Source organism: Protopterus annectens, chromosome 1.part0 (genome assembly GCF_019279795.1).
Source record: "Protopterus annectens isolate FY-2018-M chromosome 1.part0, PAN1.0, whole genome shotgun sequence".
NCBI classification, from domain to species: domain Eukaryota; kingdom Metazoa; phylum Chordata; order Ceratodontiformes; family Protopteridae; genus Protopterus; species Protopterus annectens.
The window spans coordinates 1,166,456,151-1,166,472,983 of record NC_056725.1 but is presented as its reverse complement, the minus strand read 5'-3'; the positions used below and the strand labels follow the sequence as shown (position 1 = coordinate 1,166,472,983).

Here is a 16,833-nt window from a genome sequence, read left to right as displayed (position 1 = left end):
GTACCCGGAGTACCGTCATTTGTTGGGTACAACTCTGTGGCTGCCTCACAGGAGTCATTGTGGTGCCATGATGCTTTAGATGTGTGCCATGTTTTTTCTGTACTCCTTCACTTCTCATAAAAATAATGGCCACTATGTGATCAGCCTGGTAAGGTGCCCTTCTTTTGCAGAGGTCTACTTGAAATATGTTCGTGGGAGATGTCTTTCACATACTCCTCCTCTGCCTTCATTATCTAGTCAAGCCAGGCCTGCTGTTGGCAGCAAGTTGTCATTTTGATACTCTGCCAAACTTACCTTTCATGTAGACTTAATTTGTATTGCATGCTAGTTAAAGTAGTGATGAAATGCAAATGGGATATAACTTGAATACCTGTGTTTGATTCTCACAGCCTTCACTGACCTACTCTGGATTCTAAGGAAACACTCGGTCCAGTAAAGGTTCTGAAAATAAGAGCCTTCACTTTCATTGTACCAGTCTTCATTGGTTAGCAAGTACTAGTACACTTTCCAATCTGTTAACATACAAAAATAGCATTAGATGTTAAAAAGCAAATTAGAGAGCCTAACAGGTTGACATAGTGATGGATTCTGAATGAATTTATCCTTTAGTAACCAATGTACCCATAAATAGTTCCAACTTTATAAAGAATGTTAATAAATTAGGAAGAGCAATGGTAGATCTGTGGCAAAAAATGGCAGTACTATGCTTAAATAAGAGTTCGCAGCAGCTGATGGGTATTTGTATCGGATAATATCAGCTGTTAATCTTTTGCAGAAACAGGATTTGTATTTGACATATTTAAGCAGCAACAGTTAAAATGTGCCAGATATCTCTATGCATAACCTAGAAAAAAGGAAGACAAAATGAAAACTGTCTTCAGAAATGAAATGCAGTTCGTTTTGTCACACAAAATGCACTAATTTAAGGAGGATGAACATTTCTGTAATGGACTGAAAATTCTAACTAAGTGAAAAGTGCACCTTGGAAGATAAATGCAAGTATTAAACTAGTGGAAAAAGTATAAGATTAAAGTCAAAAGTTCCCTATTATGTAAGAAATGTTTACTCCTATACAAAAAAAATGATGGAAGGTAGTTTGTGCATTAAATTGGAGCTATGTTTTTACATGTCTCAACATGCCTACACTTGGCAATACACACGGCTGCTGTGCTTCTTTAAGAGGAGTTTCCTGCTAACTGAGCTGGGTCAGAGAGGCGGGATTATGTGCATGCAGGGTTAGGCTGAAGCTCACTATCTCTCTATAACTTAGTGCTGAAGCTTCTGGCTGTCAGGGGGGAAGGAATGTGGGATTTACTAAGGTGGACGCACTTCGTGCTTCTGACACATATATATTTTTTTTAAGTGCTGTTGTTTTCTGCTACTCTGACGATCTTTTTTTCTTCAGTGGTGTTTCTGAAATGATCAAGACCGTGGGAAGGTATTTAATCTTCTGAGTTGGAATTGCTGGAAGAGGTCCTCTTGTTTTTCTCCTTCAGGCTGTTCAAAAGGACTTAAGTGAAGGGGAAATTGTCAAGATGGCAGCAGAAGCAAAAACAGGATGGTTATCTTAGAAACGTGCTGCTGAATTATCTGTATTTTATTACCAGGAACTGAAACCCTTATTCTTATGTAAGATTTTAGTGCAGGTGGACTGGGGTTGTAATTCCCTTCAATGCACAGTTTGTAAACAAATGGGAACTGGCATGCCGTACTGCTAAAATCTAGAGCTGCCTTTTTTTTTTTATTTCTGCAAAACAGACCTACTCCGATGGGGTTTTGTTGCAAAACTCCTAATAGGAAATGTATGGTAATTTGTAAAACTGTGGATACGTTTGTAGCCAAGTTAATGTGCCCTGGACTATATGTTTCAGGTTTCCTGTTCAGTGGAACTGCTATAAACAGCCCTGAGTACAGAGGAAGGTAACAACTCTGCATGCACTGAAATGTGGCAGCAATTATAAATTTTCAGTTTGTCTAGATTTTCTTTTAATTTGCAAATTTTAAAGTCTGTAAAAAATCGGATTGATGGAAGGGGATGCTGGCAAAGATCACCTGTTAATCTTTTAATCTGTGGAATACATATATATCTATCAGGCGCAATAAATACAAGCAAGGAGAATAAAGATGGCAGAAGCACTTTCTCCTTCGCCTTGTTCTCCTCTGGAAATGGAGTTAGATCCAGAGTTTGAGCCCCAGAGTAGACCAAGGTCATGTACCTGGCCTCTGCGGGGGCAAGAACTACAGTCAAATGCCATGAAGTCAGGGGTAGAATCAGAGGTCTCGTGCATTATTCCTGAGGAAGAAGATGACGATGATGAAAGTGGCATATCCATTCCCTCTGGCACCTCTGCAGGCATCATGACCAGCTTAGGGGATGAGCAGAACATCAGTGCTTCTGGTACCCCTCAGCTGGAAATTATCAACCCGGCATCATCTGGTCAAGAGAGTTCATCATCATCTTCACCTTCGTCTTCCCAGTTTTTGTCCAATTCCCCAGGTGCCTCTGGGAGCAGTCTTGGCAGTAGTACTGGCTCCCAGCAGCAGCAGAGGAAAGTAACATCTCGCAGGAATGCTTGGGGAAACCTGTCATATGCGGACCTAATAACAAAAGCCATAGAGAGTTCTTCAGAAAAGAGACTTACTTTGTCTCAGATCTATGACTGGATGGTTAAGAATGTTCCTTACTTCAAGGATAAAGGGGACAGCAACAGCTCTGCAGGTTGGAAGGTAAGCTGCAGCATGACAAAGTCTGACAAGTTCTAGGTGTCGTTTTAGTAAAGAACACAATTGTAAATGCTAGAAACTGGTAGGAGAACACTGATCCACATGGAATGTTATAGAAGTTTGAGTTCCTGCAGCATAAATCATGCTGCAAATAGAAATCTTTCCTCTTCCTCCTTCTGGAACACTGCACATCCATAATAACTGGTACTGTTTCTTTTGGCCCAAGTAAGTGAGTTATGTGGTGCTGTGGAATCCAACTTTGGGACAGACACCAGCTTGGTTCTTTTCCTTTAAAGGATTGACTGTTTTTCTGTGTGAAAGAACTTGTGCACATTTAATTTGTACTTAGACTAAAAGCTGATAACTCAGTAAGAAAGAAAAAAAATATGGAAAAAGTACTAGTTCAGGTTTTGTTTTTTGTAATATTTTGAACCTTTATTGCTGGTGCTCCTCACATTAGCAGGTGTGTGAAGAAAAATAGATTTGTTTGCCATTTAGAGGAGCGGAGTTCTGTCCACTTTGCATGTGATATTTTTGAAAATTAACAGCTTTTGAAAAGGGATTGAGCAAGGGGGGCACACATTTTCATCAACGTATTTCACTTTTAGCAGCTAGGTTTTCTTGCACTTAGCAAATTTGTCATTTCAGCACAAAGTTTTGTTTTTCCATTAGAGACCACTTCATTCAGAACTTTAGCAAATAAGTTTGTTTGCAAGGAGTTGTTACAGTGTAGTATTTTAAATTGTTGGTTCTAGTTTCTGTGTTGAAGATTGGCAGCATTTCTGTCGAGTGATGCTGCTTGGGGATGACTGAGAAGTTCAGAACAGATGACATTCATTATTTCCTGTGGTGCCAGATTCTAGTAATGTTTTATTTTGGAGCATGTACTGAATTTAATGCTTACTGGTATGTATCATGAAGTACTGCAATGGAGTTGGTGCTTTTTTTTTTCTTTTTCCCTTTTGGCACTGTGAAGGCTATGTTTTCAGATCAAACCAATGAATGAAAGTGTCATGTACTACGAAACGGGCTCCTCCCCCTGCCTTTCTGGGGTCTGTGGATTGTGTGTAATAGTGTAGAGTGATGGCATGGTATTTAGCTGAGAAAAAATACTCCTGCTCTGAAGAAACTGTCTAGGGTTTCTTTCACGAGAAAAATAGTTTAAAATGAAACTAGCTAGTAAAATTAATGCTTCCATACATTACATACTAGGTTAATTTAAGTATCGAACATTTACTTTCTCAGACACAACACTGCATCATTGTAAGATGTTTGCTAGCTCAGTTTTGAATATAAATGTGAATGACGTGACAGAAATAAAAGCGATGCACGTGCCAATTATGTACACATGTATGTTATTTATGAGTTTGTGTGTGGTTCTTGTTGCTGCTCCTTTATTTCTGTGCGTGCGTGTGTGTGTGTGTGTGTGTGTGTGTGTGTGTGTGTGTCTGTGTGTGTATTTATCTGCATGTACGTATAAGATGATAGGTGCGTGTGTCTGTGTGTTGAGGAATGCATGTAATACATAATATGCAGTTTCATATTTGAATGAAGTTGCTGAAATAAAAATGCGCAGAATGCCCATATGTATGTGTGTGTATATGTATGAAATACATCAGAATGGTCTTGTGCACAATATATTAAGTACTGTACTGTAGATTCAGAGAATGAGTGGTCCCTAATCCTTCAGAAGAAGCTATTTCACAAATCAGATTGCTGCACGTCTCATTTATCCTTTTTTTATTTTGTGTCACTGTTTCCCATTCATTTCAATTACATTATTTGTGTAAGTTGTTTGTATCCAGTACAGAATTGATTTATGTAGGTTTCTTGCATCTTTTTTAAAGCATGACTGCCTCGTAGGTGATTCTTTATTTCCGAAATTATTTTAATTACATCTTTTTAATTGTATCCATACAATATTAGGAGTATAGTAAGTAGGGTAGATGTATAGTTTATGTCTTAACTAGATTGGATTGTTTAAATTTCTCTCTTTTGCTACTAATGATGTTTTCTGATTCTCTTGTAGAAGTTTGTTTTATTTATATATTCTTTTTTTTGTTTTAATTAGAATGAATATCATTTATAGCAGATTGATGTACGCGGGCACTGTTGTTTTTGCATTGTGTGTGCTGTATGAGAAGTTTTATTTTTTGGAAAAATAAAATAAAATCCACAGAACCACCATGTCAAAGTAGCATAAAATGTGTAGTTTAATATAAGGTTAGCGCTTTCATGCTCTCCTGAGCACTTCTTCAGACCAATACAAACAAAGCTAAAACACACTCTACTTAAATACTAAACAGTCATTATCATATGACCAATAATGCATTACTTAAGCAAATTATTTCAATAAATTAATTTGAATAAGGTTCGTGCCTTTCAAATGGGCTTTAAAAGAACAGGCCCATTCAACCCTGGATGTACATCTGCCTGTAGTCTTACTATCCACCTTGTCTCTCTCTGTTACACTGCATTATTAACATCCCCCAGTTTGATGTTTTGTTCTACCATAGCCAATACCCTAAAACTAAAAGCATGAGTATCACCTTCCTTGTGAATATGCTTAGCTAAAGCATTCCTCAAATTCTGACTCCTGATGGTCTGTAAGTGTTCCCTTATTCTCTCCCTTAACATCCTCACCATTTTTCCTATATAAAAACATGAGCGTAGCTGACAGCTAGCCAAATAAATCACATTGGTGCTTGTGTAAGTAGCTCCAACATTCAGCCTGTGCTGTTGATTCGTTACAATATGCTCAAAAACACTATTAGTATCTATAAACTGGTGTAAATTACAATTTCCACAAGGTGTAGTTCCTCTTGCAGTCTGTGGATTTTTTTCCTTTTCTTTTTTCATAACAAAGAACTCACTTTAACGAATGATTGTTCCTAAACACAAAGTGTGGATATGGTCCTACAACATTATATCTCTTGGCATCTGATAACAAAACCGGCTAATTCTTTTTTTATTATATCACAGAAAATACTGTTGTCATTGGTATAATGCATCAGAAAACCAACACAGTCCCTCTGACTAACATTAGCCAGTTGTCCCTGATTTGAATCTGTCTGTCTGCTGGAGAAATGTGGTCGGGCTGCACTGTTTCTTAAACACCGGATTTCTCTTGCCATACCACTTACTTCACATTCCCTGTAACCTCTATCTCTAAACTTGTGTCAATATAGTCAAATTTGATTCAAAAAGGGGTTGTAGGCTATTCAGTCTCGAAGTCCGAATCCCCTGACCTTTTAATACATTCTTGAATACTCTTGCTGGATACATACTATCCCTTCTCAACGTGGTGTTTACTCGACAAGGTTTTCTATATAGTTTAGTAGCTATGCCCCCATTCTCTAACTTAAAAACCTCCACATCCAAAAAATCCATTCTTGTATATGAATATTTATACGTCAACCTAAGAAAGCTTGTCGTAGTATGTAAGTAATCGACAAATTCAGAGATCAACCCCTCCGGTCCTTGCCATAATAAGAGGTCATCCACAAATCTTTTAAACGGAACAATATATCGGGAGAACCTATTGTTAGCCAGAACGAATACCCATTCCCATTGGGACTTAACCAAATTTGCATAGCTGTTTGTGCATGGTGTGCCCATGGCTACACCCTGCTTTTGCCAATAGTATACCTCATCAAAGAGAAATACATTCTATTCCAGAATAATACTAACAAGGAAACAAATTAAGGCTGTCTTGGCATCACTAAAATCACTACATTCTTGGTGACATTCACAGAGCATCTTAAGACCTTCTGTGTTAGTTATGCAAGTGAAAAGAGATTGTACATCCAGGGTTAGAAAAATAGCTTGTCTACATTATTAATTGCCTCTAAACATAAAAACAAATCCTCTAAAAACTGTTTAGTATCACATAAAGTAGCACATGAAGCATTAACAATCGGTCACGATTCCTTCTCCACATAAATGGACATAGACTCTGTAGCCCACCCCTTCCCCGACATTATAGATCGCAAAGGTGGTTGATCCATCCGCTTATGGGTTTTCTGTAAACCATTCAGAATGGGTACTAATGGAAGCAGAATTCTAAAAGAATTAAATAGATCTAAAGTAATCATGCTATAAAATAATTTTTTATTTATTTTTCAGTAGTAATGGGATGAAGTTTTCTTAATTAGCACCATGGGCGGCATGGTAATAAGTGCTTGATGATGTTGGTAGGATGGTAATAAAAAGGATCTACACTTCAACACAGATACATATTTTTTATACTGTCTGTTGTTGGGATAAATCTATACAGATGCTCATACAGGCGCACATGTGTGTGTATATATATATATATATATATATATATATATATATATATAGATATAGGTATATATATAGATAGATATATATCTGTGTGTGTGTATATGTGTGTGTGTGTGTGTGTATATACATATATATATATATATATATATATTTATATATATATATATATATATATATATGTATATATATAAATAACCTTTTTCTATATGTAATGTATTTAATTCAGTGAAGACATGATAATGATGTTTAAATCAGAGAGGACAGGGTACTGTTGGGCATAGTCAGGCATCCAAACTTGTACTTGAGAGACTTGGTGTTGCTTCTTGTCTTGTAGAAACAGAAGTTGTTGACAGATAAGGCCTAATTAGCCCACTTAATCTAGCCATGTTCCTGCTTAGACCTAACAGTTCCTTGTTGACCACTATCATCTTGTTAGAGCTGTGTTATGTCTACCCATAATTTATTTGAAATATGTCACTTCGGTCACAAGGCATTTTCACCTTACCAATACCCACCCCCATGCTGTACCTCACTTCTTGAGAAGAACAAAACAGCTCAGTCCCAGAATACATTTATGGGTACTCATCCAATCATCCAGGTTTACTATGAGGGATGCCAGGGTGTCACTTTGTTGAACTTGAATAGGGAGTCTATTCTAGAAGTTGGGAAGGCAATGGGTTAATGTATCTCTCCAGTGTGTTTTATTTAAGTGCATAGTTCTGGTATAAGTGGAGTTATTTAACTTGCAAAAAATATAAGAGATCAAGGGGACAGAGTCTCTTATGGCTCAGAATGCAAGTCATAGGTCACCACCGCAGGAGCCTATAAGAAGCTGAGTAAAGGGATAGTGGAAAAAAAAACTTTCCTGGTAGTTAAGGGACTTTGGGCAAGGAATTATACTGGTTTAGAACCTCTGGGGCCTTACTGTTTGCTTAATATGTTTAGAAAGGTGCATCTTGAAGGGGTGCTGTGCTTCCCTTTAGGAAGGGCTTTCTATGCATCTACTAGCCTGTGTATGACACTTCAAAGCGGCTTCTTCCCTGGACTTGAATTCTTCCTGGTTTGTAATTTTATGGATGGCACGTACTACATGAGTAACAAAAAGTTTTACATTTTATTATGCTGCCTTAACATTGAATCCTTGCTCCCAAACTTTTTTTTCAAACCCTGTCTAATGAAGAGGAAAAAAGACAAGGAAAAAGGAGCTGCTAGCAAGTAAACATGCTTCTCAACAGTCCAGATTTTTGTTTCATATTTTTGGTCTGTTCCTCTTAAAATATGAGGTTTTCTTGCAAATCACTGATGACTGAGGTCAGAAAGTATTGGCAGACAGTTGAGTTTCAGACTTCATATCCTTCAGAAAAAATCATGATAATCAACTTCTAAGTTTGTTAGAGCAATATATAAAAATTATACCTATTTTTGGGCCTTTGTATCCCCATTATCTGTGGCTTTGTCCAGATTTCGTGTGCTAAGAGTTTGAGAGGTATGCAGGTAAATAGGCCAACCACGTGGAAAAACATATGTAGTTGAACAGTTAGTGTGTTAAGATAAAAAGCATGTATATACCTATATCTGTCTATATTAATCTGTATGTTTATATTTGTATTTATAACTATCTTGCAAAGACATGCCTCTGGAGCGTTTCTCCCCAGGCTTCCGCTGAAAATAGGATCTGTCCTAGTCAACAAATGTTAAATAAATAAAATCTATACACAAGTGCTGTTGTGGTAAGAAGATGGGGAAAATGTATAGGAAAGCAGGAGGGGATCGGGCAAAAGTAATGTATGTTGTTGGAAAGGAAAAGGGAAGATAAAGTTCTGAAGTTTTGGAGAAGAGATGAAAATAAACAGGAAAATCACTGAAACACATCTCTGTCAAAATCCTTTCCAGCTTACTATACAAAACATGTTTTTGCACATGGTTGGCCTATTTACCTGCACTTCCTCTTCTTTAGACATGTAGCATAGAAGGAGATCTGTTTAACACAATGTGCATTCAGTTAAAACTGGGTATTACAGTAAACAGTGCATTGAAGTCCTGAAGCATACACAGTGGTAAAACCTGACTCCCCTTTTAGATTTTAGCACACGGTGTTGTAAAACAGTCAACTAAAGAACAAAACGCAGTGTTAAGGGAATCAGCACATTAGAATAGAGTAGACAGCAATTGTGTGTGTGTGTGTGTGTGTGTGTGTGTGTGTGTGTGTGTGTGTGTGTGTGTGTGTGTGTGTGTGTGTGTGTATACTGGGCACAGTAAATCCTGGGATGCATGTACCTCTTGTAGTTCTCCTATCTTCAATGCAGATCCTATTTAATATTTAAAATCCGTTTTACCATCTAGTTATTTCTTATTCTAAGATACCACCTCATACCAAACTCCAAAACTGATTTCCAAGCAAAACAGTAACTAGCAAGTCAATGTGTTAAAAGATTTGTTAAACACAAATTAGGCCATATTCATAGGGTTGACACCTTTTCAAAAGCCCAAAGTGGGACATTTTTGGTACAAACGTCAGATTTTGCAGGTTGAAACATACCCACAGCCAGTACAAAGGACAGAATTTCACTTTTTTGCCTAAATAAAAGCTTTTGCTTATAGCATTTTAGTTGCTTATTCTGTTTCTTATAACATTTAGGTGTTTCAAATACAGAATAACTGTTTTATGCAACCATTACACAATATATAGGAAATATTTTTGTCCTAAAATGTCAGGACATTTGCCATTTTTGCAATTTTTTTTTGCAGGACACAACTGCCCAAAGAGGGACTGTCCCTCACAAAGTGGGACAGTTGGTAACCCTACATATTCATTACCTCTCTATAGACTAGCAGTTTAGTGACTTTTCCTATGATGTTATGAATCAGTTCTCCTCCTGTGAAGTCATGTGACTTAGAATTTTGTTTCTGTTGGCCATTATGTGCTTAGTAATTTCCTTTGTAAGTGATTTTTATTATATTTCCGACTACTGAACTCTGTCCCATGTTTCTCATTTTATGAATTAAAACCATTTCTTCTTTCTCATACTTCAGCAATTCATTCAGTCATTTTTTTTCTTTTGTCTCCTCTTCCTTGTTCATGGACACGGGTCAGATATACTTCTGTATTATGTCTGCCTTCTCTCTGCCCATCCACATCCCATTGTCTCTTGTTTTTAATTTTTGACAAGTCTAGAATTTTTTTAATTTTTGGCATCTAAGCTTTTTTGTGTTCATTAGTGAACCTGTAAAAATGTGGCTTCTTTCCTAATGATTTGTTATGCTTTGCTGTTCAGAACTTTGGTACGCTAATTGCTTTGCCTATTCTCTGTTTTACCAGATGCTGATCTTCTCATTGTACTTCCATCTTTTGTTTCTGTAATCTGCTGCCCACACATTTCTTGTGATATTTTCATTTTTAACATTCACAACCACCTTTTTTCTTTGAAAACAATAATGACTTCTTTTTCTTCTTCTTTGTTGATGTTTTGTTTTATTGACTTTCTTCACAAGAAGCTATTTCTTGTGTGAAGACAAACTGTATTTTTCTCCTAGTTCTCTCTCTTTCTCTTTGAATATTACCAAAATGTCTTTTTGAGATACACTGCCATTTTTCCAAAATCATCCCTATTAAAGTTCAACATTTTTTTCTTCATTAATTATATACATTAATTATAAATCCCACCATTTGCTGTTCATTTCGTTCCACATGGCTACTTATTTCCATATTTGAGGTCCAGTCTTTATCCCAACTTGAAATCACAAGATCCAATATTTTTTTCCTGGGTGTATTCTTTTATAAACTGCCTGGCATGATCTCTGCAAGGCAGCGAGTATTTTTTTTTTGTGTGTAATGGCAGTTTAGGTTTTTATGTCACATGAAGGTCGTCATAAATTTCTACCTGTCTGAATATGCCTTTTTTCCACCTCCACTTAATCTGGTCCAGTATCCCCCATACCTGTGCCCAAGTGACTCATTTTTCTTTACCTGGAGAACATGCCAGACCTCCCCAGACTGTGCTGAGATCCCTGTAGCCTACTCGATCTCAGGCCAAGAGGCCTTATCAGCCCATTCGTTTCCATGGAAAGTGAGAGCTGAGCACTAGGGGGCGGTTAGATACCCAGCCCTGGTAGAAATCCCATGCTCTTCAGGAGGTCTGCTTGATTCACAGTGGCTGCCTTTGTCAGGGAGGAGATATGCCACCCTCCCACTAGCCTTTTCTCTGACTTCACAGTGTACGTTCTGTGCACAGCTCGAGCCAGCACAGGCGATTCTATGGGTGATCATGTGTTGATTCACCAGTGTGGCAGGCCTGGCCCAACTCCCTCACACAAAGATGAGCAAGCTTGTGATGGATTCTCAAGCTCGTCCTACCCCCCTTCTCTGTCCCTCAGGTGCTCATGACACTAATCAAACACAGGCCATTTGGGTCATTGGCTATGAGGTGGGGCTGGGCCATGAATGTCTTTTATCACTGTCTCATCCTTGTAAACTGTAAGCATTTCCTCTACATACAGAAATGTTTTCCTGCATCTAAGGTGACTCTCATTGTCTCATCTCCTTCCTGTATGCCAACTGTGTCTGTTGCTCTTACCCTTTGTTTTATGTAGATGGCTGTTTTTCCTTCTTCATTTTTCCTTTTTTGTCTGTTGTATTTAGTATAGGCCCCAGCTACTGACTATCCATTCATTGTTCTTTGAAACCATATTTCCTTTAACATCGCTATATCCATTCATTCACTACAGCTATCAAGATACCTGCACAGGGTACATCCTATACAGACTTAGCACTGGTTTCATGACTCTCCTCGTTGTTGTAGCCTTGCCATATTTTTGTTCTGTTGCCATTTGTCTTACATTTACTGGCCTAAGAACTCTTTGCTTTTAATTTGCAGCTTCTCTTTGTCTCTCTTCATGAGGGTGGTGGAAGGGTCTTCCTGATTGCTTCTTGTACCCCCACCTGCTGCTGCTGTAAATGTTGCTTATCAGTCATTCAGAGGCTCACTTTTTGATGTATCTGTAATGTCATATATCATGTATCACATCATGTCATAATTTTATACATTATCATTTCATAACCTTGTATTTTGTCATGGGGTTATATCATATTATATTATATGACAAGTAATGTGGTTCTTCAGCATTGTTTTCCACATACTTTAATGGTAGTCCATGAGGTACAGATTTTAACACCAACATATACCTGTCAGCTGTTCCTGATTTAGTAGAATGGACCTGTTTTATTTCAAAATGTTGCTCCATTTCTTGTAATTTTGTATTTTTCCTTGGAACATCTTTGAGGATTAGTCTGTGAATGTTAGTATATATTAAAGTTCCAGATGTCTTACTCTTCAGAACATACAGTTGCTGTTTTTCATGTTCACTTTCAAAGTTAATGAAAGTAATGTTTAGAAGTTGTTCCTCATTTGGGGTCTTTGTTCTCACTTTTGATTTTTCCCTTTATTTTTTGATTAAATTGTTGAGAGTTCTGTACACTCTCCTTCATTGTTTATTAAGCAGCATGTATATTTTAACAGATATACCTTGAAACAGGGATGCAGTCTTAGATTTATAACTAAATTACAATATGAATTAAATACTGAAGCCACTTGTATCTTCCTGAAGAAAACTTCAAGTGTGATATAGTGGGTGGCTGGGGGTTAGATTAAGAAGGATAAAAGAAAATATTTTCTTAGAGAGCCCTTATTGGCCACAGTATTAATTTTAGCCCACAAGCAAAACGTTGGTGCATTCTGAGATGACTTGGATTGATTGACACAAGGCAGATTCTGAGGTGATTCAGCTGTCACAGTGTAGGTTCTAGGAGTGATGCTCTTTAGTCTGTGTATTAGTAATGCTATATTAAACTAGAAGTCAGCAGCAATGTCTTGGTATCAGTAAATGCTAAAATTTAAAACTGTGTCAGGAAAATTACAGCTGTAAAAAACATGGTCTGCTTTATTGTATGGAGTAAGAAGAGAGACCTGCAAGAGTTGGCCAGTCATACAATCGAAAGGCATGATATCAGGTCGTTCAGGTCAATTATATTCACCCATTTCTTCCTTTGTAGAAAGCATTTTAAAATGTTTTATGAACTTTAATTAAAAAAAGGCAAAATACAGCAATGGAGAGCTCTCTAAGAACTTTTAAGTGTTTGAAAATGCTACAGTATAATATTCACCTTTTAGTATTTAGTTTAACTTGATTAAAACAAAAAGTATGTCATCCTGAATTTGCCTGTATCTTGGCTGAAAGACATTCTGATTTTTATTTAAGTGCTGTCCCCTACATAATGTTTGCCTCTAACCTTGGAAATGATCAAGAGACGTTGCCTTCGTGACTCACTGTTGTTATTCTCCATCCTGATGTTGTCCTGAATACCTAGAACCTACATAGTATTCTGCATTTCTACTTAATAGCAACAGCATGTGGAATGATCAGACCCAGTTGTTGCATTCGTGTTTTTTTTTTTCTTTTTTGTAAATGCACATTATTCAGCCCCCACCACCTTCAGCATTTCTTGCAGTAGGAAAATGTACATTTCTGCACTGTGTTCTCAACTGTCCATATTTTCGCCTCAGTTTGTTTTCCTCATAAAATTTGTGGTTTTCTAGCAAATCTGTGAGTACTGAAGTCACTAAGTAATGACAGACATTTGGGTTTCAGATTTCATACCCTTAAAAAAATTCATTTAAAAAAAAACCTTTTATTCTAGCAGCTTTTTAAGATTGTAAAAGCAATATTTAAAAGCTGTAAATATTTTTGGGCCCCTGTCCCCTCATTATTTTTGACTTTTCCAGCTTTCTTGTGCTAGGAAGTTGAGCGGTATGTGTTCATTGTATGCCACAGTACAACAGAGTAGTACCACTGATCAGACAGCCATGTGCTGTCCTTGTCCAAGTAGACATTAGATGTCACCTGCTCAGTCTCCACCATACCATTCAGACCTCCAGCAGCCTAAGCTTAGAACATGGTTCACTAGTGGGTGTGGCATAGTGGCATCGCTTACTTATATGCAAGTAGGCCAGTACCGTAGAAGGATGTCTCACCTCTGTGACAGCAGATTGGCTTTCACCCTTTGTTCAGTTTGTAGTTGTCTGCCTGAGGGTTGCTTTGGCTAGGATGTAAAATTTGAATAGTAGAATATTATCTGTGGCTTTGTCCGGTTCTAAAAAAAAAAAAAAAACAGCTTAGGCCAAAATGTTATTATTAGAATATTTGGCCATTGCTTTTTCTCAGGTTGTGGTAGCTGTTCTAAAATAGTTTGTTTTCTTTTCAGTAGGGGGCTGGGGGTGGTATTTGCCCCTGCTTTCCCTTTTGAACTAAATTGTACATAATGTGTTTTTATTCAGTATACCATTGTAATTGTATTGTATGTAAACAAGGGCATTTTGACAGGCATTTTGTGATAATGTTTGTGGTTATTTTTAATTTAATTTTATATGGTAAGTGAATGAGGAATAAAACCACCAAGAGTAAATAAAAAAAAAAAAGCAAGTACACCTGGAAAAAACATTCAGAACTCCACAGACCGTGGACAGATGTCAGGTTTGAACCGTGGACCCTGTTGTCCATTATGTTGACATAGTTGTCCTGAGATGGACATGAAATGGTGAATTTTTATTAATTGTAATTGATGTACAGAATATATTATTTATGAGTCTTTAGATTAACTAAACAAAATGCCTCTGCAGTAGAATCTGGTCAGTTTTTCATTTAGTACAATCCTTGAAGTGTGCAAATTTAGCTAAGGGTTAAACTAGGCATATTTCAGTTATGCCAAGGCTTATTCTTCGAGTTTTTTTTTTTTTTTTTTTTTGGGCGGGGGTCCTGACTCTGGGACCAATACTGTAGTCACTTGGTTAGGAGTGCGACAAGCCCCATCTTTTTTGCAATGTTTTACAATTATAGGGATAAACTGTTTAGTAGAATTAACATAGGTTCTTAGGTGTGTACTATGCTAATGGCCCTAGAGCCTTTCCAAGCCTAACCCATAGGATTACCCTGGCATTGTGCCACCCGACATTAGTTCCTAGTGCCTTTGTCGAGTAGAGCCACTTGAGTGATCCCCGGGGTGAATTTTCTATTTCCCATCCACTCATCAAGATTCCTCTTGAAGAGGGCCAGTGAGGTGCTCTGCTTGACATGCATGGGAAGTCTGTTCCATAGCATGGGCAGTCTCTGGGTTATGAACCTGTCCCTCCAGCTTGTTCTGTTGATTGCAGTAATGAGGTTGAGGTCTCTGGAGCATGTGGTGCGGAGGGATTGGGATTTCTTTAGCTGTAGCATTTCTAACAGAGCTGGGTCAGACATGGCTTTGTAAGCCAAGCAGAGAATGCCTCTAAGTAGGCGATATGAGACAGAGAGTAGTTGGAGTTTTTTGAGTCTGTCCATATAGGACAAATGTTTAAGGCCTGGGATCCTCTTTGTGAGGTATTTTTGTGGCCTCTCCAGTTGTTGCAGCTGTCTAGTGAGGTACATGCCAAATGGGGCATTGTACTCTGATTGGCCTAATGAGGGAAGAGTAGAGGGAGACAGTGGTCTCTTTCTTTCTGGATGCAAAACCGTTAGTAATGAGATGTGCCACATAGAAGGACTTTCTGACCACAGTGGCAATGTGGTGGTCAAAAGAGAGGTTGCTGTCAACCTGTATTCCTAGATCTCTTGTAACGCCTTCTGTGTTCAGTCGATGTGGTAATTTAAGGGAACCGGGTTTTTCTCAAGGGGGATAACGACATTTTTTGGCATTGAGCTTAAGGCCATCATTGTGGCACCAGTCGTTGGTCTCATTGAGGCCTTTCTGTAGGATGTCAACATCATTTGGGGAATTAATAATGGCTCCCAACTTGCAATCGTCTGCGAACTTTGTCAGCCAGAGTACCTTTGTGTTGGCCTGGAATTCAGAAAAGTAGATACCAAACAGGAGAGGACCCAGGACCGAACCCTGTGGGACTCATTTCGTGACTGGTCGACATTCTGAGTTGGAGTCAGCTACTTTCACACTGTGGGTTCTATCTGTGAGACAGTTTGCAACCCACCTAGTGATATAGGGGTTGATGCCTAGTTTAGTGAGTTTTTCTATTATTCCTGAGTTGGGGAAATGGTATCAAAGGCATTGGCCAGATCAAGGTAGGCTGTATGAACCACCTTGCCTTCATCCACAGCTCTGGTGACTGACTCAAAGAAGTCGACCAAGTTGAGCAGGTATGATCTACCCTTTACAAAACCAAACTGTGTAGGATCCAGAGTTTGGATATTCCCTATATCCTTGTTTATTAGGTCCATGATGATGATGCGTTCCATAGCTTTGCATATCAGACTTGTTGGGCTAATGGGGCGATAGTTCCGGGGGTCTGTAGTCGCTTCTCCCTTGTGGAGAGGGATGACTGTAGCAGTGTGCCATTCGGTGGGGACAAAGCCTGAGGTGAGGTGCCAGTTCACTCTGTAGTTCATGTAGAACACAGCCAGGGATATTGTGAGGTCCCATAGAAGCTGTATTCTTGGCCTTGGACAGTGCTGTTTTAACCTGTGCAGCAGTAATACTGGGAGCCTGGCAATCTACTGGTATTGTGATTGGCTCTTTGAGAGGGGAGAGAGGGGTAAAGTTGACACTGAATCTGTCGGCCAGTATATTAGCAATATCTGTTGGCTCGGTATAGGAGGTACCATTGTACAGTAGCTCAGAGCAAATCTGGGTATTGCCGTGGAGATTCTTTACATAACTATAGAAGGCCTCATGGTTGTCTTTACTATCTGCTGCAATTCTGTTTTCATAGCTAGCTTTAGTGGATTTGATGAGGGATCTCAACCTTTCGTTGAGGCTGATAAAGGAGTTTTTCCAGT

At 38.3% G+C, this 16,833-nt stretch overlaps 1 protein-coding gene across 2 annotated transcripts in view; it reads left to right on the top strand.

The window, feature by feature from the left end:
• The first annotated feature begins 1,261 nt into the window (after positions 1 to 1,261).
• The window catches only part of FOXO3 (forkhead box O3), a 1,048,726-nt gene continuing 1,033,154 nt past the window's right edge, over positions 1,262 to 16,833 (top strand). For both annotated transcript variants that reach the window (XM_044065332.1, XM_044065341.1), the window contains exon 1: positions 1,262 to 2,727. In XM_044065332.1, the coding sequence (XP_043921267.1) occupies positions 2,125 to 2,727 (603 nt within the window). In that variant the 5' untranslated portion in view covers positions 1,262 to 2,124. The remainder of the gene's footprint in view (positions 2,728 to 16,833) is intronic.